Consider the following 26,173-nt stretch of genomic DNA (forward strand, 5'->3'; position numbering starts at 1 on the left):
TAGAAAAAGGAATTTAAAAAATCACTTGTTGGGGGTTCATACAACTCTTATCACAATCCATACATACACCCATTATGTCAAGCACATTTGTACATTTGTTGCCCTCATCATTCTCAAAAATATTCAGTTTCCACTTGAGCCTCTGGTATCAGCTCCTCATTTTCCCCTCTCTCCCCACTGCCCCATCCCTCATGAGCCATTGATAATTTATAAATTATTATTATTTTGTTATATCTTTACCCACTCCCTTCACCCACTTTTCTGTTGTCTGTCCCCTGGGGAGGAGATTATATGTAGATCCTTGCCATAGGTTTCCCCTTTCCACCCCACCTGCCCTCCACCCTCCCAGTATCGCTCCTCTCGCCACTGGTCCTGAAGGGATCATCTGCCCTGGATTCCCTGTGTTTCCAATTCCTATCTGTACCAGTGTACATCCTCTGGTCTAGCCAGATTTGTAAGGTAGATTGGGATCAGTATAGTAGTTGGTGGTGGTGGTGGAGGGAGAGGGGAGTAGAGGAAGCATTTAGGAACCAGAGGAAGGTTGTATATTTCATCATTGCGATACTGAACCCTGACTCGCTCATCTCCTCCCTGTGACTCCTTCTGTAAGAGGATGCCCACTTTCCTACAGATGTGTCTTGGGTCTCCAATCTGCACTCCCCGTCATTAACAATGATTTGATTTTTTTTGTTCTTTGATGACTGATACCTGATCCCATCAATACCTTGTGATTACACAGGCTGGTGTGCGTCTTCCATGTGGGCTTGTTGCTTCTCAGCTACATGGCCACTTGTTTACCTTCAAGCCTTTAAGACCCCAGACACTATATCTTTTGATAGCCAGGCACCATCAGCTTTCTTCACCATCAGCTTATACACCCGCTTTTTCTTCAGTGATAGTGTTGGGAAGGTGAGCATCATGGAATGCCAGTTCTGGCCTTGAGGGAGTACTTGAGTAGAGGTCCACTATCCATCTGTTATCTTAATACTAAACTTTTAAATATATAGATCTATTTACCCATTTTATATATAAATATGTTTACATATGTACACGCCTGTATTTAGCCCTCTATAAATGCCCTTTGCCTCGTAGCTCTTTCCTTGATTTCCTTTTACTCTCCTCATGTCCCACTATCATGTTCAGCCTTCATTCAGGTTTCAGTAATTCCTTTTGGATACATTGCCCTTGATCAAGCCCTGCTAGGCATCTTACAACCTCCTCACCATTGATTTCAGATCACTTGTTGTTCCCTTGTCCCTGGGTTTTTAAACACCCACTTCCTTTCCCCTGCCTCCCCCTCTCCCATGTTCCCCCCTCAGCTGTTGATTCCATCATTTTCTCCTCCAGATTGTTTATACTGCCTATCTTATCTAGATAAATATGCAGAGACAATAATAAGCACAAAAACAAGACAAAAGAAAACAAAATAACAAAAACAACAACAAAATGCTGATTGCTGATGACAAAAAAAAAGAAAGGAAAGCCTATCAAGAGTTCAAGATCTGTTTGTTGACCTTTAGGAGTGCTTTCCTTTTTTCTAATTTTTATTATTTCATATTTAACCCCCTGGTCCTGGCCACTAATCCCTAAATGCATGTCATTTCTTCCACAGGGGACGCTGGCGAAAAGGGAGAGAAAGGTTCCCCAGGACGGCCTGGAAGAGTTGGTCCTCCGGGAGAAAAAGGTACACGTGGTCCCTCAGGTCCTGTGGGAACCTGTCCCTCCTCAACCCTCTCTGTTCTGTAAATAGCTGCACCCCTTCCAAGTGAGCTTCTGTAAGAACAGTAGGAAAGTTGTGTGACCGATCTGTGTGATCAGGAGTGTCGACAGGATCAGATCTCAGGCATCAGAAGACCCCAAACAAACAAACAACCATTTTGATGCAAGTGTGGGAAGTTAGAATGGAGACCTAAAGCCCAATTGCACATCCCCTCACAGAAGGGTCACAAGGAAGGGACAAGCCAGACAGGGTGCCGTATAACACTGATGAAACATACAACATTCCTCTAGTTCTTTAATGCTTCCTCCCTACTACTGTCATGACCGATACTGATAAGATCTCTCAACACACAGAATCCAGGACAGAGAACCCCCCAGGACCAATAATGACAGTAGTGATGCCATGAGGGTAGAAGGAAGGTGGGGCGAGATGGGGGAGGAGGGGAGAACCGATTGCAATGATCAACATACCCCTGCCCTCTCCTCCCCACCTCCACAGGAGGGTGAACACAGAAACTTGGGTGAAGGGAGACATTGGATGATATTAAATATGAAAATAAAATAATTTATAAATTATGAAGGGGTCATTAGGGTGGGAGAGTGGGGGAGGGATGGAACAAAATAGGAGCTGATGCGAAGGGCTCAAGTAGAAAGAAATATTTTAGAAATGATGATGGCATCATATGTACAAATGTGCTTGACACAATTGATGTATGTTTGTTATAAGAGCCCCCAGTAAAATGATTTATTTTAAAAAAAGAAAGGAAAATTGTGTGACCTTTCACCCTAAACACAGGAAATATTATTTTTACCAGAATGGCAGGGAAGAAAAGATAAGAATGGGATAAGATGAGAGAGGAAGTGCTTCTGCCTCCAGGAGAGTGTGGCTTCTAGGCAGATCTCAGAAAAGCTGCTGGGGTGGGGTGGGGTGGGGTGGGGGGGGGGCGGAGCGGCGGGAGCCAAGTATGTCTGGCAAAACAGGCAAGAGAGAGTGAGCTTTCATTTGTGCTCCTTACAACATTCTGTAGTGGGTCCAAGAAGTGAATTTATTTTGGCAGGCAGGATATAATTTAGTGGTTATATACATGGAGCCTGCGTCAGTCTGGCTCAGCCACTTATGACCTGAGTATCTGAACAGCTACTTAACCTATATAAGATTCTCCGGCAAAATGCGACGCACAGTATTGAAGATGTCTGTGAGCATGAAATAAGTGCTTGCTTAACACTCTCAAGCGTTACATAAGGCTTAGCTCTTATTCTAATTATCTTATAAGTAGGGTTATGTTCTAAATATGAAGGTGATAGGACAAAAAGAAAAATGTAGAGTTTAGTGAAGAATGCCTGGGTTTAAACTGACTCTAGACACTTTGAATCTATTTACTCATTATTAAGTGGTACAATTCTCCCCATCACATACGATTGTGCTGAGGCTCAGAGAGATAGAAGAGCCCTTGCTTCACTATGGTTGAAGTTCTCAGCTGCGATCTGAGAGGTTTAGTGATTCAAACCCACCGGCTCTTTAGTGGGGGGGAAGATGTGGCAGGCTGCTTCTGTAAAGATCTATAGCCTTGGAAACCTATGGGTGAAGTTCTTCTCTGTTCTATAGGTCCACTGTTTGTGGGACCCGACCTGAGGGCAATAATTTTGGTTTGGCTAAAATAACCAGTTAATGGTATGTGTTCAATAAATAGTACTTACTATTAGCATTGATATCTATTTCTTTTTAAAACTATTTTATCACTTTATTCAGTTATTAAAACTATACATGCTTTTTTGGGGTATAGTATGTGCATTATTCTATAAGGATATATTCATATATTGCAATTTATCTAGCCCAGGGATCGGTAAACTGTGGCTTGAGAGCCATATAGGTACTTGTGACTCTGAAGTCAAATTGAAAACTTCTACTACATATTTCTAGATAATCCTGATTTCATTTGTTTGTAAAAATATATTTATGGTTCTGGAACAATTATTAAATTGTGAGAGACAGGATTGGCTCTTCCATCTCAAAAGTTTGCTGGCTCCTGATCTAGGCAATCCTCCAATCTTAGCACATTGAATAGTTGTTCCAGTTTATGTGCTTCAAAAACTTGTAACAACACAGATAAATGTCATCACATATATGTATGTTTAAAAAAAATTTTTTTTGAGTATAATTTATGTTCCTAACCTAAAGTCTATAATTCAAAAGCCTTCACAGATGTGCCCACCTGACTTAGAACATTAAACAATATCTTCTGGTGTTTTAAAAATAAATAGTATGTTCACATGGCTGCAATTTCAAAAGATGTGAAAAAGATCTGTGGTGATAGTCTCCTGCCTACCCTTGTCCTTCAGCCATCCAGCTCCCTTCCCCACAGAAAACCATGGCTAATCTTAAAATGTATCTTTGTGAATTGGCAAGCAACTGTATAATATGTTGTTCTTCCCCGTTTGGTACAGTTACATTATATACATATTTTCTGCATTTTGTTCTTTCATTTTAAACAATGTATCTTGCAGTTCATTTCCCCACAAAGCCATAAAAGATTTTACTCACCCCTTTTTACAGTGATTTAGTGTTCCAAAGCAGGAGCATTTCATGATTTATCTAACTGGTCTCCTATTATGGGAGATTTAAATTTTCCCAGTCATTTGCTGCAGTGAATAACCTTGTATGTATGTCATTTTTATGTGTATGAGTATAGTGTGGAGATAAATTCCTAGCAGTGTAATTGCTAGATCAAAATGTGTGTACATTTGAATTTTGGTATATATTGCCAAATTGCCCTCCAAAAAGATTGAATCAATTTACCCTCTCACTGGCAATACAAAAAAATGCCTGCTTCCCCACACCCTTGCTGACATAGAAGTTGTCAATCTGATTGTAGGAAAATGCTTTGTCCATGTGCATTCCCCTTGTTTTTCTCTTATTATGAATGTGGTAAGATCATTTTTCCCCCATGTGGTTAAAAGTCATTTGTATTTATCTTTTATTGTTGTGCCCTTTTTGTCTGGATATTTCATTTTTTGAAACTTATATTTTCTTTACTTAGCTCTGAATATTTCCTTAGTATAAATTTCTGGAAGTAGAATTATAAACTTTTAGAAAGGCTGTTGATACATATTTATTAATGCTAGTCAATTTTCCCTCTATAAGTGAATAGTGTCTTTCCATTTTCTACACATATATGAATAAACAAACACATTGAGGATTGAGTGAGAATCAAGGAGTCTATTCTTGACCTGGTCTATCGCATCTCTGTGTTCCTCTCCAGAGGGATATCTATCTTTAAGCAACAGGGTGTTGTGATGTGCCCGGAGAGAAGTGAAGTATATTTGATCAAGAGGTAGAAAAGAGCTCAGGACACAGAGGTCAAAGAGAGGGAAGGTAGGATGGGACAGATGGAGGCTTCAGATCACTAGCCTCCTGGGGGGACAAACGTTCCTATCTCATTCTGCAGTAGACAGTATGGGAGTGACCATATCTGATCTCCTAGGCTTTCTATTGTCATGGTGCAGAAATCAGACATGCCTCCAACTCCATCCTTCTTTATTGATCTGACAAACTCTTCCTCTCCTTCTCTGCTGGGTTTGATAATTCATTGCAGTGTCCACACCGAACTCACCGACAAAACACAATTATGGAGATTTATTTGGAATGGTAATAAACAACAACAAAGCACTCACTGCCAATGAGTTAATAAGACTCATAAGGACAGGGTAGAACTGCCCCTGTGGGTTTTCAAGACCAACTGTGGGAGTAGAAAGCTCTATCTTTCTCTTATGGAGTGGCTGGTGCTTTCCAACTGCTGACCCTGTGGTTGACCCTGAGAGCTCTCTGGGAAGTCAATGTTGTTGATAGGTGCTGTTCAGTGTCTTCCAACTCATAGCGATCCTATTTACAGCAGAAGAAAACAGTACTCCCTCTTCTGATGGTGCTACTGCCTCCTGGTCTGTGGTGACATGAGAGCCATCACACTTGGTAAAGTGCAAAAGAAGCTGCTGCTCAGAGGAACGAATTGACACAGTGGCTGCAACAATTGGCTCCAACACAATTGTGAGGATGGGGCAGAACTATGCAAGGTTTTGTTTTGTTGTCCAGAGTTGGAACTCACTTGCTGGCCTCTAACAGCAATAGCAGAAGCAGCAACAACAAGGATATTTTTACTTAACACGATGATATGAACGATAGTTTTTCTTCATTAGTCCCTTGGCTCACCAGCTGTCCCCCTTGGGGTTCCCTGATCTACCTTCACTCATCTTCTGTCTTCAGCTGGAAGGCTTCTCCTCATGAGTGCTTATTGAAATGGATCTTCACGCTTATAAAATTGAAAGTAGATTAGGGGCTTATTTCTATTCTGTGTAGCTTACCTTTTCCTATTAATTCATTTGATCAAATCTTACACCTTAGCTCCATTAAAAAAATCCATCTAGGCTAATGTCTCATTTACTGATTGTATTCTAATGAGAAGCCTAGTGCTGGACACAGGAACTTTTGGCCCAGTGAATTAATGAACCGCTGTTTGTTCTTGGGACTGTCCTATACTTTGATCCCTCGATGTTATTCTTTGTTTTATTGTTTCCTCACATCAGGTGCTTCCTGTCTTTTGCCCCAGTTTTGACAAATTCTACTTATCCTTGCAGGTCAGTTCAGTCCACACAAAGTCATCTCTGAATGTTTGGGAGGGGAGGAGAGGGGAAAATGAGGAGCTGATACCAAGGGCTCAAATAGAAAGTACATGTTTAGAAAATAATGATGGCAACATCTGTATAAATATGCTCGATATAATTGATGTATGGATTATATAAGAGTTGTAAGAGCCTCCAATAAAATGACATTAAAAATCATATCTAACTTCTAATCTAAAGCCACTGAATTTGGAGTGTGTTTTTCCAACCCTACTGATAGGGACGCCAACATTTAAGACTGCATGGATAATAGAGGAATTAATGTAGATTTACAGGCAGCCTGGGTTAAGATGTCCACCTTATAGACAACTCCAGTTTGCCTTTAAGAAATGGTTTTAGTAGAGAGGTCTGAGGGGCCATGCCCAATCCTAACTACGTGGACAGCTACCCCAGAAGAATTTACTTCAGAGCACAGCACTGAAACTACAGCTCAGGGAGAGGGACATGTCTGATCAGAGCACATGGGAGCAAATGAAGAGGGAGGAAGAGAGAGTGGAGCACATCCTGGCCCACCAACCTTTCATTATGCTATCCCTGCTCAGAGCAGCCAATGCACAGAGAGGGCCATGTGGCTGGCCTTACTATGAGATATGACATCTCTCACTGAAGCATATCTCTACAAGGGACAACACTGGAGACACAGTGTGGGAATTGTGCCCGATCTGACGCCACCACACCGAGGCAAAACACTAGGGGCGTGCAACAGAATTTCATTGGGAGCAGAGCAAGGAAGTCTCAAGGGAATACCAAAAATAGACTTTGGGACCAAGGCATGGAGCCCCACCAGACTCGACCAGAAAACACTCCTAAAGGTCAACAAACAGACCTGGAACTATTTACAGGCTTTTCTTCCTTTTTTTTGGTCATTTTTTGATGTTGTCGTTGTTTTGCTTTCTTTTGTCACTTTGTTTTGCTCTGTTTTGGTTTTTTTTGGGTGCATATTATTATCTCTGCAGATCTATCTAGATAAGAAAGGCTGGATGAACCATCTGGAGGAGAAAACAGCGGGACTGATGGTTCCAGGGGGACATGGGAGAAGGGTTGGTGGGGAAAAGGAAGTGGTATTAACCAACCCCGGGACAAGGAAACAACAAGTGATCCAAAATCAGAGGGGAGAAGGGTATAAGAGGCCTTGTAGGGATTGATCAAGGGCAATGTAACCGAGAGGAAGGAATTATTGAAACCCAAATGAAGGCTGAGCATGATAGTGGGACAAGAGGAAAGTAAAAGGAAATAGAGGAAAGAACTAGGAGACAAAGGGCATTTATAGAGGTCTAAATACAGCCATGCACATATGTAAATATATTTATATATGAGGATGGGGAAATAGATCTATGTGTATATATTTATAGGTTTAGAATTAAGGTACCAGATGGACATTGAGTCTCCACTAATGTGCTCACTCAATGCAAGAACATTTTGTTCTATTAAACTGGCATTTCTTGATGCTCATCTTCCTGACATGATCACTGAAGAAAAATGGCAAAAGCAAATGTGGTGAAGAAAGCTGATGGTGCCCGACTATCAAAAGTTATAGTGTCTGGGGTCTTAAAGGCTTGAAGGTAAACAAGCGGCCATGTAGCTGAGAAGCAACACAGCCCACAAGGAAGAAGCCCACCAGCCTGTGTGATCACAAGGTGTTGAAGGGATCAGTTATCAGGCATCAAAGAACAAAAAAGCATACCATTGTGTGCTCACCTTCCCATTATGCTTACTGAAGACAAACGGGTACATAAGCAAATGTGGTGAAGAAACTTGATGGTGCCTGGCTATCAAAAGAAATAGCATCTGGGGTCTTAAAGGCTTGAAGGTAAAGAAGCAGCCATCAAGCTCAGAAGCACAAAGCCCACATGGAAGAAGCACACCAGCCTGTGTGGTCACGAGGTGTCAAAGGGATCAGGTATCAGGCATCAAAGAACAAAAAAATCATACCATTGTGAATGAGGGAAGTACAGAGTGGGGACCCAAAGCCCATCTGTAGGCAACTGGACATCCCCTTACAGAAGAGTCTTGGGAAGGAGATGAGCCAATCAGGGGGCAGTGTAGAAACAAAGACACATACAACTTTCCTCTAGTTCTTAAATGCTTCCTCTCCCCCACTATCATGATCCCAATTCTACCTTACAAATCCGGCTAGACCAGAGGACGTACACTGATAATCCAGGACAGATGATGCCTTCAGGACCAGTGGTGAGAGTGTCAATACCGGGAGAAGAGGGGAATTGATTACAAGGATCTACATATAACCTCCTCCCTGGGGGATGGACAACAGAAAAATGGATGAAGGGAGACATTGGACAGTGTAAGACATGAAAAATAGTTTATAAATTATCAAGGGTTCATGAAGGAGGGGGGACCAGGGAGGGAGGGGGAAAATACGAGGCGCCAATGCTAGGGCCTCAAGCAGAAAGCAAATGTTTTGAGGATGATGAGGACAACAAATGTACAAATGAGCTTGGCACATTGGGCATATGTATGGATTGTGATAAGAGCTGTGCGAGCCCCAATAAAGTGATTAAAAAACAAAACCCGCCCCACAAAACAAAAAAATGGTTTTTATGGCATATACTTTATGTATCATACAATGTAATCATTCAATCATATTAAGATTTGTGCAATCATCAACACAATCAATTTCAGAACATTTTCTTCTCAAGCTCATTGTTATTAGCTCCCAATTTGTCCTCCATCTTCCCCTTGCACACCCTTTTCCAGTGCTGTCGAAATATCTACCTATCCTAGATGTGATCTATAGAAAAGCATATGAGTTATACTTAATTAACATGGCCTTCCAGCCGCAGTCCTTTATGTGACATATAATTCTGCAATCCGTACGCCTATGGCCATGATTTTGGAGGGCCTTATCTGGTAGCAAACAGGAATAGGATGAGATTGAGTTCTGGCCTTAGTAGAGGGTGTGTATCAGACCACATTCTTTGTTTAATAGTTGTCTTAGATCCTATTACTTACAATGGATGTAAATAATTATATGCTCCAGCTGAGAGGAGAAAGAAAATGGTTTCTGTTGTGGCTTGGGAAAAACCTGGCTGATTAAGATTAATCGGAGGCCAATGTCTACTGGAAACCACGTGCAAGAGGCCCTCGGTAATATGTACATATATAAGATGCAGTCCAGGGCCAAACTTTGTACGAACTCCACCCACCGCCGTGTGAGCCATTTCCCTGAACTAGTGTGAGCTTTGTGGGACACCGCAGTGATTTGCAGAACCCAGAGATGAGAGGGAATATATTCAGGGGAGGAGTGGGAGAAATATGGAGCAGTATTGGGCTTGCAAGTATTGGACTATTGGACTGTTTCAATTTCCAAATTCTTGGGACCATTTTGGTCATATGCTTATAAAAAAATTATTACCACACTGGTAGTTACATAATCTCCTGTCAACTTGTGAAGGGGTGGAGTCTAGCCTCTTAATCAGGTAGCAGCTTGATGATCTCATATGGAGGTGGAAGGAGATAAACTAGCTCACTGGAGATCAGACACGCTCCCTGCTTTGTCTTCCTGCTGACAAGCCAGATGTGCTACATTGACAGAGGAGCCATGTGGAGACCCACACCAGCACTGAGATGCTTCCATTGCCATGGGATCCACAAGACTTTCTACCCACTGCTCTGTGACCTTTCCTCCTGCATTCGGTGTCATTGCATGTGCTGTGTGAGTCTAAAGAAAAAAATATAGACTAGTAATGGACATATGGGCTAATAACGGATTTATGGACTTAACTTGGACTGGGCTGGGATGCTTTCTTAATGTACAATTGCTCTTTGATATAAAGTTCTCTCTCATGCACATATTAGTGTCTATGAATTTGCTTCTCTAGTCTGCCCAGACTAACACACACACACACACCATACAAAATGAGAAGCAAACAAACCCAACAATGACTAGAAAAAAAACCCCACAGAAAGCTTTCAAAGAGAAAACAGAAAATATTTAAAACTGAAAGAACTTTACAGTGAGTCAAAACAGAGATGAAGTGATATAGCCATAACTCACCTGACCATAATGCTCCTCGTCTGATCGCAAGGCCATTCACATCTCTGGACTATGGTCGGCGGGGATTTGCCAGACTGAATCCACATGGAGGCTCTGTGAATGGATTTTGGGCTTCCACTGCCACCCGTAGGCTTTGTCAAACCAGCTGGTTACAAGTTAAGCTCTCATACCATTTCCTCCTTTAGGTTTTACGTTATGGGTTTTATTTACAATCGTTGGGCCACACAAATTGGTGCGCTTCTTCCATGTGTACTTAGTTGATGCTTCACTTAGATGGCTGCTTGTTTTAAGACAAACCATTAAGACCTCAGGGGCTATTCTTTCTGACAGCTGGGCACCATTTGGTTTTTCGCTATACACCTGTGTCTTCAGTGAGCTCTTCATGAGGGGAGCATTGAATAGGGCCGTGTTATAAAAACTAATTTTAAAAAAACGGAACTACTTTTTCATAGATTGGGGATAGAATTACCAACTTACCTTTTAATGCTAAGGTCATTTGCACTCACTTGGAAATTAGTATGAACACTGGTGGTGCAGTGGGTTAAGCATTGGGTGACTAACCTCAAGGTTAGTGGTTCTGATTTACCAGCTGCTCTGAGGAAGAGAAATAGGCTGCTCCATCAAGATTTATCATCTCAAACACTAAGGAACAGTTCTACTTAGTCTTATCAGGTAGCTATGAGGTGGAATCTGATCAGAGGCCATGGGTTTGGTTTCTGATATTTGGTTTGAAATGATTGACTGAACCTGGACTAGCAACAAATTCTCTCCCATCCTACCCTATGGTTAAATCACTTTTAAAATGAATTGTGTAATCAGTTCTAGAGAGTGCTCCCTCCCCCACAACAAATTCTTTACCACCACCACCTTCATTGCTGCACATGCAGCTTTAAAATCATTGAAAGGGCTTTGAGCCTTGCACCAAAGCCAACTTTTCCAAACTTGGCTGATTATTAGAATCACCTAAGGGTTTGGCAAAACTACAATTCTCTGAATTCTATTTTCAACCTAATGAATTAGCATTTCTATGGGGAGGAGCCTATGGATCTATAGTTTTAACCAAATGTCCAGGTGATTCTAATGATCAGCTACATTTGGGAACCTAGGCACTAAAACAAATGAAATGAAATGAAACGAAACATACCCAAATAAACCAAACTTCCTGCCATTGAGTCGGTTCTGACCCATGGTGACTGCGGTAGTTACATAATGTGGTGTTGTTAGGTTTCTCTCTCTCCGGCCTAAATCTCAGCCTCCGTCCTTGGCTCTGCGCGGGAAAGATTTCACGCTGAAGCCGGGCTCGTGATCCAAGTGAATTTAATGAAAGCTCAAAGAAGCATCAGGTTTTACGCGGCACCCATAGGATTCTTTTGACCATGCGGCCTGGCAGAGACTGCTCCGGGTCACGCAAGGATCTCTCCCCTCCCACGAAGACCACCAGACCGCACAAGCAAGCCAAGACCAAGAGCCCAAGAGCCCCTCTCCCTTCCGGTCCCTGCCTTTTCAAGGGTTCCTGGGGGAGGTGTGGTGAACGACCCCAGGTCGATCCCATTGGCTGAATTGCAATCACCCGGCCCAGGTGGGCTGCTCCAGATGTAACGCCCATCCAAGCCCACCGGCAGGAAAATCCAGCTTTTGTCTTTTGCTGGCTCTCCTGGGCATGCGTAAATGGACTTCCCAATTCCCTAGACTAAGCTACCTAACAGTGTCAATTTGGGACTTCAGAGGATTAAGAATGCAGGCGTGGGGTCTAGTCTGTCAATCGGGTCATAGCCAATGAGACCTCTGTGTGGCGATGGCCTTCTCCTGAGACTTCTGGGAACTCTGGTATTTCCTCCTTGGAGGCAGGAGATACCACCCTCTCGCTCTGCTCACTCCCTGGGAGAAAATGCAGCTGACAAAACACATGGAACTACTCTAGTGCCCTGAGCTGGAGAAGCCACATGGACCTACCCTGATGCAACCAGACCTTTGAAGCTGGAGAAGCCACCTCGAGACCCCTGCCAGCGCTGAGATGGTTATAACACCACCGGCTCCAAAGACTTTTTACCCACTGACCCGTGTGATCTTCCTGCATTCGGCATCATTGCATGTGTTTTGTGAGTCTGAAGAGGACTTCATAGATTGGTATCGGATATATGGGCTAATAACAGATTTATGGGCTTGGACTGGACTGGGTTGAGATGCTTTCTTAATGTACAATTGCCCTTTATATAAAACTCTTTCTTATACACATATGAGTTTCTATGGATTTTTTTCTCTAGTCTACCTGGACTAACACAGCTACCCTATAGGGCCAGGTAAAACTGCCCCTGTGAGTTTCTGAGACTCTGATGCTTTATGGGAGTAGAAAGTCCCTTCTTTCACCTGCTAGGCACTAAAATAGTCCACATAAGCACTGCATGCACCTGCTCTGACTCACCTACAAATTCTACTTAAAGACATAGTTTGGAGAGATTCCCACTCACAACCTGGGGGTGCTGGGAAACCAGCCACTGGCAGACACCCTGGGTGCGGCCGCAGCCACACAGCAGCCTCTCTCCTGGCAGAGGGTGGAGGAGACTCTCTCTGTACCCTGTCACCGTGGTGCTGCCTGTGGCTATGGTATAAATGTAATCTGGGCCCACCAGCTTTGAAATAATGTAGCGAGTAATAATTAACAAATGGTTTACATGGGAAGGCTTCACCCAGTTAATAGGATTTTACTAATGTTTTTGCATTATACACAAATTTGCATAATTCAAGTTTGCATGAAATGTGACTCTGTTACACTTAGGGAGTCATTGACTTTGGATGGCTACACTAAAGAGGAGACCCCCTCCAGGAATATTGACACTGAAGAGGTTTATTATGAGACTGTCAACTAAGGCTTTTGTTGTGAAGACATTTCTGCGTCCCGCCTCCTTCCATCTTCATCCTCCAATGCTGGCGCTGGGGGAGTAGTGTTACCTTCAGGCCCTGCAGCCCAGCCGATCCGTTTTTTTGCAGGAATCACGGGGCTCAAAAGAAGGGACTGCGGCCAATTTACACTTGTAAGGGCAGGCTGACAGGCAGGCCTGGTCAGTCCTGGGATCTAGTGTGGGGCAGGACTTCACATTCTTCTGGGAGGCCCGCAGGGCCCTGCGGAGGGGTGCTGTTTTGAGGAGCAGACACAGACAGTGGGCCCAAGTGCAGGATGTGGCAGAGAGCACCTGTCCAAGAGAGCTTCCCTACAGCTCCGTGGTAGGGTAGGGCAGCGGTTCTCAACCTGAGGGTCGCGATCCCTTTGGGGGGTGGAACGACCCTTTTACAGGGGTCTCACGATTCATAACAGTACAAAATGACAGTGATGAAGTAGCAATGAAGATAATGTTATGGTTGGGGGTCGCCACAACATAAACTGTATCAAAGGGTCATGGCATTAGGAGGTTGAGTACCACTGGTGTAGGGTCAGAGCCTCAGCCTGAAGCAAGGGTTTAAGAGGTTGCTGGTCTGTTCCAGGTTTCTGAAATAGGGTGGGACATGGAAAGTTTAAGAGGCACTTGTAAATGTGGCTTTTGACAATGCAGCAGCCAGCTTTGGTGAGTGGAAATATCATTTGAATTTTAAGAACAGTTTTATTGGCACATAATTTACATTACATATCATACAATTCAATAGTTCAATCATATCAAGGAGAATTGTGTGATAATTATCAATTTTAGAACATCTCCCCCCACCCGGGTTTAAAACGCCTTTAAAATGGGTTGTGCAATCTCAGTCAGTTCTAGTGCTCCCTTCCCACTCCTGCCTTCCTTTTTAATTCCTGAAATCCCCTTTCCCTCCCTACCACTCACCCCTACCCCTGCATCTCCTATCAACCCGTTATCAGTTATTATTACTGTATATTACACACTGGAACCAACAGAAACAATAAAAACAAAATAGAAATAAGGTGGTAAAGATAAAGTAATAATAATATAAAGGCCAAAATTAAAATAATGACCACTCTAGCAACAGGCAAGAGTCTCCATCAGCCTTACTACCAGGTAGAGACCATTGTAATGCTGATTATGCTGGATTGAGCTCAACACTTGCTTAGTTGACCAACCTATAGACAGGACTTGAATTTGTTCTGTGTACAAGTATTTATTATTGGTTCCATGGCAAAAATTTCTTCCCTGGCTTTTTGATTATTGTTGATGGTCTTTCCCTTCATATGCCATATTAGTATTTTTGTCTGTATAATATTATGTTGTTACCCTTACCACTTTAGCACGATTTTGTTTTTTATTGGGTCTCCCAGCTGTGAAGCACAGGAAGGGTGGATACATAATAGTAATGGCTAAAAAGGGATAAAGGGAATACAGAGATGGGGGTGGGGTGGAAGATAGGGAGGGAAAGGGGATTTCAGGGGTAACCAATGAAGGCAGCAGAGGGGAGGGGGCACTAGAACGGATTGTGATTGCATAAATCTTTTTTTTTTTTTACATTTTATTAGGGGCTCATACAACTCTTATCACAATCCATACATATACATACATCAATTGTATAAAGCACATCTGTACAATCTTTGCCCTAATCATTTTCAAAACATTTGCTCTCCACTTAAGCCCTTTGCATCAGGTCCTCTTTTTTTCCCCCTCCCTCCCCGCTTCCCCCTCCCTCATGAGCCCTTGATAATTTATAGATTGTTATTTTGTCATATATTGCCCTATCCAGAGTCTCCCTTCCCCCCCTTCTCTGCCGTCTGTCTCCCAGGGAGGAGGTTACATGTGGATCCTTGTAATCGGTTCCCCCTTTCCAACCCACTCACCCTCTACTCTCCCAGTATCGCCCCTCACACCCCTGGTCCTGAAGGTATCATCCACCCTGGATTCCCTGTGCCTCCAGCTCCCATATGCACCAGTGTACAACCTCTGCCCTATCCAGTCCTGCAAGGTAGAATTCGGATCATGGTAGTTGGGGGGGAGGAAGCATCCAGGATCTGGGCGAAAGCTGTGTTCTTCATTGGTACTATATCGCACCCTGACTGACCCATCTCCTCTCCTAAACCCCACTATGAGGGGATCTCCAGTGGCCGACAAATGGGCTTTGGGTCTCCACTCTGCACTTCCCCTTCATTCACTATGGTATATATATATATATATTTGCATGATGCCTTATACCTGGTCCCTTTAGCACCTCGTGATCACACAGGCTGGTGTGCTACTTCCATGTGGGCTTTGTTGCTTCTGAGCTAGATGGCTGCTGATTCACCTTCAAGTCTTTAAGACCCCAGGCACTATCTCTTTTGATAGCCGGGCACCATCAGCTTTCTTCGCCAAATTTGCTTATGCACCCGTTTGTCTTTGGCGATCGTGTAATGGAGGTGTGCAGCCAATGATATGATTTTTTTGTTCTTTGATGCCTGATCCCTTTGGGACCTCGTGATCACACAGGCTGGTGTGTTCATCCATGTGGGCTTTGTTGCTTCTGAGCTAGATGGCCGCTTGTTTATCTTCAAGCCTTTAAGACCCCAGACACTATCTGTTTTGATAGCTGGGCACCATCAGCTTTCTTCGCCACATTTACTTGTTCACCCGCTTTGGCTTCAGCAGTTGTGTCAGGAGGGTGAGCATTGTAGAGTGCCAATTTAATAAAAAAAAGTATTCATGCATTGAGGGAGTGCTTGAGTAGAGGCCCAAGGTCCTTCCGCCACCTTAATACTAAACCTATAAATATAGACACATAGATCTATTTCCCCATCCTCATATATATATTTGCATGTACGTGTCTTTGTCTAGACCTCTATAAATGCCTTTTGACTCCTTGCTCTTTCCTCCATCTCCCTTGACTTTCCTCCTGCCCCACTACCTGCATAAATCATCTTAAGGGGATCAGTGGGGGGCGGGAATGCTCTAAAATTGATGTGGGGCTGGTAGTACAATTCTCCATGATATGATTGAATGTTTGAGCTATTGAATTATATGATATGTAAGTTACTTGCCAATAAAACTGTTGGGAAAAAATCACAAGTAATGGGTAAGAAAGAAAAGGCCCCCATCGACATTCAAAAAGTCAGGGAAGACATTTCCATCATGGAACATGTAAGAGAGACTTGCACTCAGACATTCAGGTCGAATATCATTGGATTTAAGAGCACAGGGGAGTCCTTGGGCGAGGCAATAGCTAATACTCGATTTTGGCTGCTAACTGAAAGGCTGGTTGTGCACTGAGAGATGCTGTGGTGGAAAGGTCTGGCAACATGTACTTCTGAATAAACAGTCGCTGAAAACCCTAGAAGTATAGTCCTAGGTTGGCACACGTGGGGTTAACTGTAGTTTCATTGAATTGATGGCAACTCACTTTTCACACGGAGGACCTAGACTCGGCCACTTTCTGACTGCGCTTACGAACACGCACATCAATTTTTCTGTCATCAAGTGGGGATTGTTCTGACTTCATTCAACAGTGAAGTAAGTTACAGCAACTTCTGACCAGAACTCTGCAGCTGTAGATGTTCTGTGTGGATGGAAACAGATTCATAGACTGACCAAGCTGGGGCTTCACCTTTTGTTTACTTGGAACCTAAGGCTCAGTAAGGTTAAGTGACCCCCTGGCCCATGGCCATGGGTTGTGATGTGCTGTTGAGGATTCCAACAACAGAACACAACATTGCCTGGTCCTGCACGCTTTGCAAAATTGTTATGACCCAGCCCACTGTGTTAATCAGCTCCTCGAGAGCCTTCCTCTTTCTCTCTGCCCCTCTACTTTATCCAGCATGGTGTGCTTCTCCACAGATTGGTCTCTCTTGATAACTCATCCAAAGTATGTGAGGTGAAGTCTTGCCCTCCTTGCTTTCAAGGAGCATTTTGGTTGTACTTCTGAGACATTTGTTTGTCCTTTGGGCCACCCAAGGTATTTTCAATATTCTTCTCCAGCACCACAATTCAAATGCATTGACTCTTCCTTCTTCCTTATTCACTATCCGACTTTTACATGCATGTGAGGTAATTGAAAAATAGCATGGCTTGGTTCAGGAGCACCTCCATCTTCAAAGTAACATCCTTGCTTTTCAACACTGTAAAGAGGTCTTGTCGAGCAGATTTACCCAATGCAATACATGATTCAATCTCTTGACCACTGCTTCCATGAGCCTCGATTGTGGACCCAAGCAAGACAAAAATCTTTGACAACTTCGATCTTTTCTCCAGGATCATGATGTTACTATTGTTCACTTGTGAGGATGTTTGTTTTCTTTACATGGAGTTGTAATCCACACTGAAGGCTGCAATGCTTGATCTTCATCAGCATGTCCTTCAAGTCCACACTCAGCAAGGCTGTCTCACCTGCATCTGGAAGGAAGATAATAAGCCCCCTTCCATGCCGATGGTCACACAGTGAGTGAGAAAATGGAGACTGAAGGATATGGTCACTGTCTTGAATGGGGTTCTAAAAAGCATAAGGGTTCAAAACCAGAAAGGTCTGGATTGGAATCTTAGTTCCACTGTCTGCCAGCTCCCCAAATTTATTCAAATGTCTTAATCCTTTTGTACTTCCATTTTAACTTATCTGTTAATTGGGGGGTACTACCTACCTCAAAGGAATATTGGCAGATTTAGTAAGGGAACACTTGGAAAATGTTGTTGACTCGGCAGCTGTTCAGTCTGTGGCAGTTCCTGTTATGTATTATTCACATATAGGAAAACTTGTGCAAATATTTTATAATTTTGAGATTTGAGGGTTAATGATCCCTGGTGGTGCGGTTCATTCAGTAAACATTGGCCTGCTAACTGCAAGGTTGGTTGTTCAAACTCTCTATCTGCTTCTCCGGAGAAACCTGAGGTTTTCTAATCACATATTGATTCATAGCTGCAAACCCCCTGTATTGGGTTACTAAGAGTTGGAATAAACTTGATTGTAGTGGGTTACTTGACGGTTGCTATTGCACATGGAGAACTCATGGAAGAATAGCATGATTTCCTGGATTCCATAGTCACTTGTTCTGATAATAGCTCTTTTTGTCACTTAGCTATTAATGATAAGAGCTCTATCCTGGATGTTTATTCTCAAGGACAGCAGGTCATACAGAGAGAATGTAATATGTTTATGGATTATGTGATATTTATGGGAGTAATTTATAACTTTTATTTCAAGCCCAGTGATGCGATGAGACTCACCAGACTGAGCTCCACAGACATTTTCGGCTGGACATTCAGACTCGCATGTGCCCGGCACACTCCCCACCGTGCCTCCGAGTTCATTCTCTGCAATTGTGCCGCTTGCCTTGTAGGTCAGCACTGTAAGTGGTGCCTGGACCAATTGTGGTCTGAGCTCAGATGTGCTGGGAAACTCGACCTTAGCACAACATTGACCTGCCGAAGATTCTCACAGGAATGTCTCTCTGCAGCATTGAGCTGGAAACCTTCAGTGATTCAGATTTCTCCTCTGCACTCCTCCCAGCCCATCATCCCTGCTTTCCCTCTTTCCCACAGAGGCCCGTTGCTAGCTCCGCATGGTGCATTTTAGCTGACTGCAGCAATTTCACAGGTGCACCTGTTCTCTGGTGAGATTACATTCAATCACGGCAGCTGTAGCTTCCAAACCACTGTGCTCCAGCCGAGACTGCACATGGTGAACGAGGATGGTTACAGGACCTTGGGGGACCAAGTCTCTCCTGATTTTGGCTTCCAGGGAGCCCTCTCAGATTTAGCAAACTGGGAAAGGTGATTCCATTTTCACTGATGAGACAGTGGGGTGAATCTGGGTGTATGTCAAAGTGCTTTCTGAAGAGAAGTCTCTGAGGAAAAGGCCAGGCCCGTGAGCTGAAAGGGCAGGGGTCTGAAGACCTCTAAGCCATGGAATTGGATCCACCTCAGGGCGACCCCATGTGGGATTTTCAAGGCTGTATGTATTTATGGGAGCAGACAGCTTCAGCTCTCTTCTGAGGAGTGACTGGCTAGTGGTTCTGAACTGTTGACACTGATGTTAGAAGCCACAATCTTACCTTACAGGCCACCAAAGTTCCAAGTGAGTTTTTTCTAGTCCAACTTCCTGCTGAGAATTTGAATTTCCATCCCAAATGTAGTGAACGGATCACACCATGTGACTGAGGACCTTGTTAAAAATGTGGATTCTGATCCAGGAGATCTGGGGTGGAAATGCATGTTCTCAGGGTGTGTGGGTGGGGCAAGGGCAGGGAGGACTGGAGTGAACCGGGTTGAAGCGCTCGTTAAAATGCAACTCTTGACACTTATCAGCTCTCACTGCTCTAAGCCACAGTTTCCCTAAAACCCAAATAATAAGCAAAAGGGTTAACAATTTGTGGAAAAATTTCTTTGAATTCTATTTTCTCAGACTTTCTAAAATACCTGTGTTAGTCTGGGCAGACTAGAGAAACAAATTCATAAACATGCATATGTATATAAGAGAGAGTTTTATATAAAGGTTAATTGTACATTAAGAAAACATCCCAGCCCAGTTCAGATCAAGTCCATAAATCCGATATTAGCCCATATGTCTGATACCAATCTATAAAGTCCTCTTCAGACTCATGAAACACATGTAATGACACAGAATGTAGAAGATCACAGGGCAGTGGATAGAAAAGTTTTGGATCCAGTGGCATTGGAAACATCTCAGCGCTGGCAGGGGTCTCTCCATCAGGGTGGGTCCATGTGTCTTGTCAGCTGCTATGTCTCTCAGGGAGTGTCAGAGAGAGAATGTCTCCTACTTCCAAAGAGGAAGTACCCGATTCCCCAGAATTCTCAGGAGAAGGCTATACCCACACAGAGGTCTCATTGGCTATCTCCAGATTGACAGGCTAGACTCCACCCCCTACACCCTTAATCCTCAAATTGACACCACATTAGGTGACTACCACAACACCCTTGTATTTATTAAGTATTATTGTCTACTATATTAATTAAAGGATAAATAGGTATGGTAAGCTTGGTGCATAAGAGGTGCTGAGTAAATATTAGTTGTTTTTCTTCCCCTTTCCTTTTTAAAAAAATCATTTTATTAGGGGCTCATACAACTCTTATCACAATCCATACATACATCAATTGTATAAAACACATTTGTACATTTGTTACCCTCATCATTCTCAAAATATTTGCTCTCCACCCAAGCCCCTGGCATCAGCTCCTTATTTTTTCCCCTTCCTATCCTTCCCCCTCCCTTATGAACCTTTGATAATTTATAAATTATTATTTGTTATATCTTACAATGTCTGATGTCTTCCTTCATCTACTTTTCTGTTGTCCATCTCCCAGGGAGGAGGTTATATGTAGATCCTTATAATCGGTTCCCCCTCTCTACCCCACTCTCCCTCCACCCTTCTGGTATCACCACTCTCACCACTGGTCCTGAAGGGATCATCCGTCCTGGATTCCCTGTGTTTCCAGTTCCTATCTGTACCAGTGTACATCCTCTGGTCTAGCCAGATTTGTAAGGTAGAATTGGGATCATGATAGTGGGTGGGGAGGAAGCTTTAGGAACTAGAGGAAAGTTGTGTTTCATTGTTGCTGCACTGCATCCTGACTGACTCATCTCCTCCCTGAGACCCTTCTGTAAGGTGATGTCCAGTTGCCTAATTTGGTCCCCAGTCTGCACTCCTCCTCATTCACAATGATTTTTTGTTCTTTGATGCCTGATACCTTATCCCTTCGACACCTCCTGATCACACAGGCTGGTCTGCTTCTTCCATGTGGGCTTTGTTGCTTCTGTAGCTAGATGGCCGCTTGTTTTCCTTCAAGCCTTTGAGAGCCCAGATGCCATATCTTTTGATAGCTGGGCACCATCAGTTTTCTTCACCACATTTGCTTATGCACCCATTTGTCTTCAGCGATCATGCCGTCTTCCCCGTTCTTTTATTGCTTCATTTTACCCAGGTTCATCTTTCCCCTATCTTCAGTTTGAGTTTGAGAGTACACACAAACTTGGGTTCCCTCACACACTTTCAATCCGTGGTCTCTAACCAAAGGCACACATTAAAGTTACCTGAAAATCTCTTCGAAGTGATCATGTAGACATGAAGGATGTTTTGATATTTTCTTCAGCAAATTACATGAAGCTAACCGAAATCCTTAATCATGTTTATGTTTACCTGTAGGTAACAATGGATACTTGTAAATATTTCTTTTTAAATTATTTCCACTGGAATAATTTTTCCCTGTGTTTTTTACCTGATTCATCAAGCAGATTTTTTACTTTAAATCGAATTTTACTAATGATAGCTTCGGCCGTTCTAAGTTTTCTTTTGTGTCATTATTTCCATCAGATTTAATTTTTTGGTAACTTCCCACTCCCCTCACCCCCTGAATTTGCAAGAGACAATTCTTCCATTAATTTTGAATTAGTGGCAAAATTTCACTCAGTCTGATTTTATTTGGTATTTCTACCAGTTATACTTATTATGAAATAAATTAGTTGCTCCTTTTGCTAGTTTATGAGCAAAGTAGAGAAATTCCCTTCAGATATTTCTAGATTGCTCTATTGTCACAATTTCTCATCAGCTTCAAATCTCTCAATTTCTACACATTTCAGTTTCCTCTGTGTTGACTCTTTTTCAAACATCCACTGCTGTGCTTCTCTCTTCCCGATTCGATATTCATGTTCCCTCAAGGAAGTTCCTAATCATAGAATACTCTGCTCCAAACCCTGCTTGTTGTGGTGCTGGGTGCCTTGTGGTTACCACTGATTGCTCTTTTCAACACGCACCCATCTCTGGGGACGACGAAGGGAAGGGCTGATTGTCACAGCTATTTGGGTGCCCCAAACGCACGTCCTTGCAGCAGTTTTAAACAGGCTGCAGCTGTGTGAGCTTAATGCCTGATGAGCTCTCCAATGCACAGGGCAGAATGCCCTGGAGTTCAGCATTAAGGGGCCAGAATGCCATGTTTTCTGTTAGCAAATATGACCCTGGATCATCCCAGACTTCCTGTTATATGGATGCACAGTTTTACTTAAGAATCTCTGTTCTGAAACTACCCCTCAGACTTGACACTTACCCAGTTTGGATTCCGTATATCCCGAGATCATTCTTCATCTCGGGTTAGAGGTGCATGATCCCGAGCGAGTAGGCAGTGGATTCTTCTACTCCATTCTTAAATAGGTTCTCATGCTGACATAGCATCAACCAGTTAGCTCACGAGTGGCTTTTGAGGCTGTCCTATCTTTGCTTCATCTTCTTTAACAGCTGCAAAAGAATCAAATTTATAGTTAAGTTTATCTCCAGCTTCTAATTATCCTTTAAAAAACACTTTGTATTCTAAAGCCATCTCAGGCTGACAGACAAAACGTGTGGAATGTACCAGAATCATGGCCACCAATTTGTTTCTAACCCATCTTTCTCCCACAGAGCAGCCGTTAGCGGGTGTGAATCACTGATAAGCAACATAGTGTTTAATGCATGGCACCAACAGGACGCCTGCAGAAAGCACAGATTTCCTCTACCTCCTCCCTCCCCACTCCTGCTCTGAAGATTTACCTGTTCTTAGCTGACTCTCCCAAGCACAGCTGCACCTTTCCTCCTGGTGCCTCCACTGTCGTCCATGGCTGCTTTGATTTCCGTTTGCTTCCACATTCCGGCAACCCCCTGCTCTCCCTTCTCTCCCTGCATCTCTCTCTACCTCCAGCTCTCATTCTCTTCCCCCTTGCTCTGTTTAAAATGCTACAAATTGCATTCAACTCAGACAATTTTGAGTAGAAGAAAGAATCTATATAAAAAAGGGAATTCTATACTTATTTAAATGAAAGATATCTGCCCACTTGGTTGGGGTGATCTATTAAAGTGACTTTGAGCTCTCACTTATAGAAAGAAAATAGTTGTCAGTGATTTGTAAAATTTTTTTTTATGTAGTAGAAGCCATTGAAATTTAAAACTTACTACCATCATGTCAATTCCAACCCACCATGACCTTAGACGGCAGAGTAAAACTTCCCCTGTGGATTTCTGAAACTGGAACTTTATGACAGTAGAAAGCCTCATCGTTCTCCGAAGGTGTGGCTGGTAGTTTCCAAGTGCTGACCTCCCAATGCAGCCCAACTCATAAGCCGAACACCACCAGGGCTCCTTCTTAGAATCCCTGCTGTTAGAGGCCATCGAGTTGGTTCTGATTCACAACAACCCTATCCTCAACAGAATGAAACACTACTCAGTCCTGGGCCACCCTCGTACTTGTTTCTTTGCTCGATCCCATTGCTACAGTCACTGTATCAATCCATTTCATCAGGCGCCTTCCTCTTTTTCTCTGACTTTCTACTTCATCAAGCATGATGTCCTTCTCCAGGGACTCGTCTCTCCTGACAACATATCCAGAATATGTAAGATGAATTCTCCTTATCTTTGCCTCTAAAGAACACTCTGGCTGTACTTCTTCCAAGACATATATGTTTGTCCTTTTTTAACAGTACCTGGTATTTTCAATACTCTTCCCCAGTACCACAGTTCAAATCCACCAATTCCCCTATAGTCTTCCTTATTCAATGTCCAACACTCACATGCATATGAAGCAATGGAAAATACCATAGCTTGGATCAGGCGCACCTTAGTCCTCAAAGGAACGTCCTTATTCACTTAAAGAGGTCTGTGCAGCAGCAGATTTTCCTAATGAAATATATCTTTTGATCTTTTGACTGCTACTTCCTTCTTTTTTAAAATTAAATTTTATTGGGGGCTCGTACAACTCATCACAATCCATACATCCATCCATTGTGTGAAGCACATTTGTACATTTGTTGCCATCACCATTCTCAAAACAGTTGCTTTCTACTTAAGCCCTTGGTATCAGCTCCTCATTTTTATCCCCTTCCCTCCCCAACCCTCCTCTCTCATGAACTGTTGTTGATCATTTATAAATTATTATTTTTTAGTGTCTTACATGGTCTGATGTCTCCCTATACCCACTTTTTTGTTGTCTGCTTCCCTGGGAGGGGGTTATATGTAGATCATTGTGATAGGTTTCCCCCTTTCTCTCCCACCTTTGCCTCTCCTCTTGATTTAGCTACTCTCATTATTGGTCCTGAGGGTTTATCTGTCCTGGATTCCCTGTGTTTCCAGCTCTTATCTGTACCAGTATACATCCTCTGATCTAGCCAGATTTGTAATATAGAATTGGGACCATTATAGTGAGTGGGGGAGGAGGCATTAAAGAACTAGAGGAAAGTTGTATGTTTCATCGGTGCTATACTTCACCCTGACTGGGTTGACTCCTCCCTGTAACCCTTCTGTATGGGATGTCCAGTTGCTTACAGATGGGTTTTGGGTCTCCACTCAGCTCTCCCCTTCATTCACAATGATATGATTTTTTGTTCTTTGATGCCTGATTGCATCAATACCTTGTGATCACACAGGCTAGTGTGCTTCTTCCATGTGGGTTTTGTTGCTTCTAAGCTAGATGGCCGCTTGTTCACCTTCAAGCCTTTAAGATTTCAGATACTATGTCTTTTGATAGCTGGGCATCATCAGCTTTCTTCACCGCATTTGCTTATGCACTCGCTTTGTCTTTAGTGATCATTTGACTGCTATTTCCATGAACATTGATTGTGGTTCCAAGCAAGACAAAATCCTCGACAACTTCAACCTTTTCTCCATTTATCATGATGTTACCTATTGGTCCAGTTGTGAGGATGTTTTCTTTCTTTCTTTCTTTCTCTTTTTGGTTTTCCAAGTAACATCCTTGCTGTTTTTTAAAAAAATTATTTTTTCCCAATAATTTTATTGGAAAGTTATTTGTATATCACATAATTCAATAGTTCCCTCATTCAATCACATCAAGAGAATTGTACAATCACCCCCACATCAATTTTAGTCTCTGTTTTCATTGAGTTGTAATCCATATTGAAGGCTGCAATGCTTAATTTCATCAGCAAATACTTCAAGCCCTCCTCACTTTCAGCAATTAGGGTTGTGTCATCTGCATATTGTAGGCTGTTAAGAAGCCTTTCTCCAGGCCTGATGCCACCATCTTCATATCATCCAGCTTTTTAAATGAATTGCTCAGCATACAGATTGAGTAAGTATGGTGAGAGGATGCAACCTTGATGCACACCTGTCCTGATTTGAAACCATGCCGTAGTGCTTTGTTCTGTTTGCACAGCTGCTTCTTGATCTGTGTACAGGTTCTGCAAGAGCACAATGAAGCGATCTGGAATTCCCATTCTTCTCAAGGCTGTCCAAAGTTATGATCCGAAGCCTAATGCCTTGGCATAGTCAGTAAAACATTTCTAATAATTTCTAGTATTCTTATTAGAAGCCATATGTACACAAAATTGATAAAAACGGCACTACTATTGCTGAAACACACAGTAGTGTGCCTATAGTCATCTATGGAGCCTTCCTCTCCCTGCCACCTCCTGACCCCCTCTGAGCCTCCTTGCACAAGTCGGGCTTTGAAGAGCATGGGATTTGAAATCCTCCAGGTTACTGGACTCAGAATTCATCTGTGCCTAGGACACAGAGCTGTTCCTGGCACTGAGGCCAGAGAGACTTTTCTCCTTGGGCCTTTGAGACGCAGACACTGCAGCAAACCGTGGCCTTTAATGCATAACTGTAACAGAAGGGCTGAAGGCTCATGGTAGTTGGCACATTGTCCCCATTTATTTATATATTTCCTCTCCTGCCAAACTGTAGCCAATTTTGGGGCAGAGGTCATGGCATTCTTGTCTTTGCAGCTCCAACACCTTTGCATCTTGAACAGAACAAGGGAATATTGCATGCTTCAAACCGGGAAAGGTATGCACAGGACCTGACACATGGAAAGCCCTTAATTCTGTGAAACACATCTTTGAAATCTGTAGGTGTTTTCTGTTGACTGCTGG

General features: G+C 43.0%; 1 protein-coding gene across 1 annotated transcript in view; it reads left to right on the plus strand.

Annotated features, from left to right (window-relative positions):
- Positions 1-26,173, plus strand: part of COLEC11 (collectin subfamily member 11) — a 79,204-nt gene that overhangs the window by 20,812 nt on the left and 32,219 nt on the right. Inside the window, exon 2 of the mRNA XM_075555674.1 lies at positions 1,613-1,684. Within this exon, the coding sequence (XP_075411789.1) occupies positions 1,613-1,684 (72 nt within the window). The remainder of the gene's footprint in view (positions 1-1,612; positions 1,685-26,173) is intronic.

This window comes from Tenrec ecaudatus, chromosome 8 (assembly GCF_050624435.1).
Source record: "Tenrec ecaudatus isolate mTenEca1 chromosome 8, mTenEca1.hap1, whole genome shotgun sequence".
Lineage (NCBI taxonomy): Eukaryota > Metazoa > Chordata > Mammalia > Afrosoricida > Tenrecidae > Tenrec > Tenrec ecaudatus.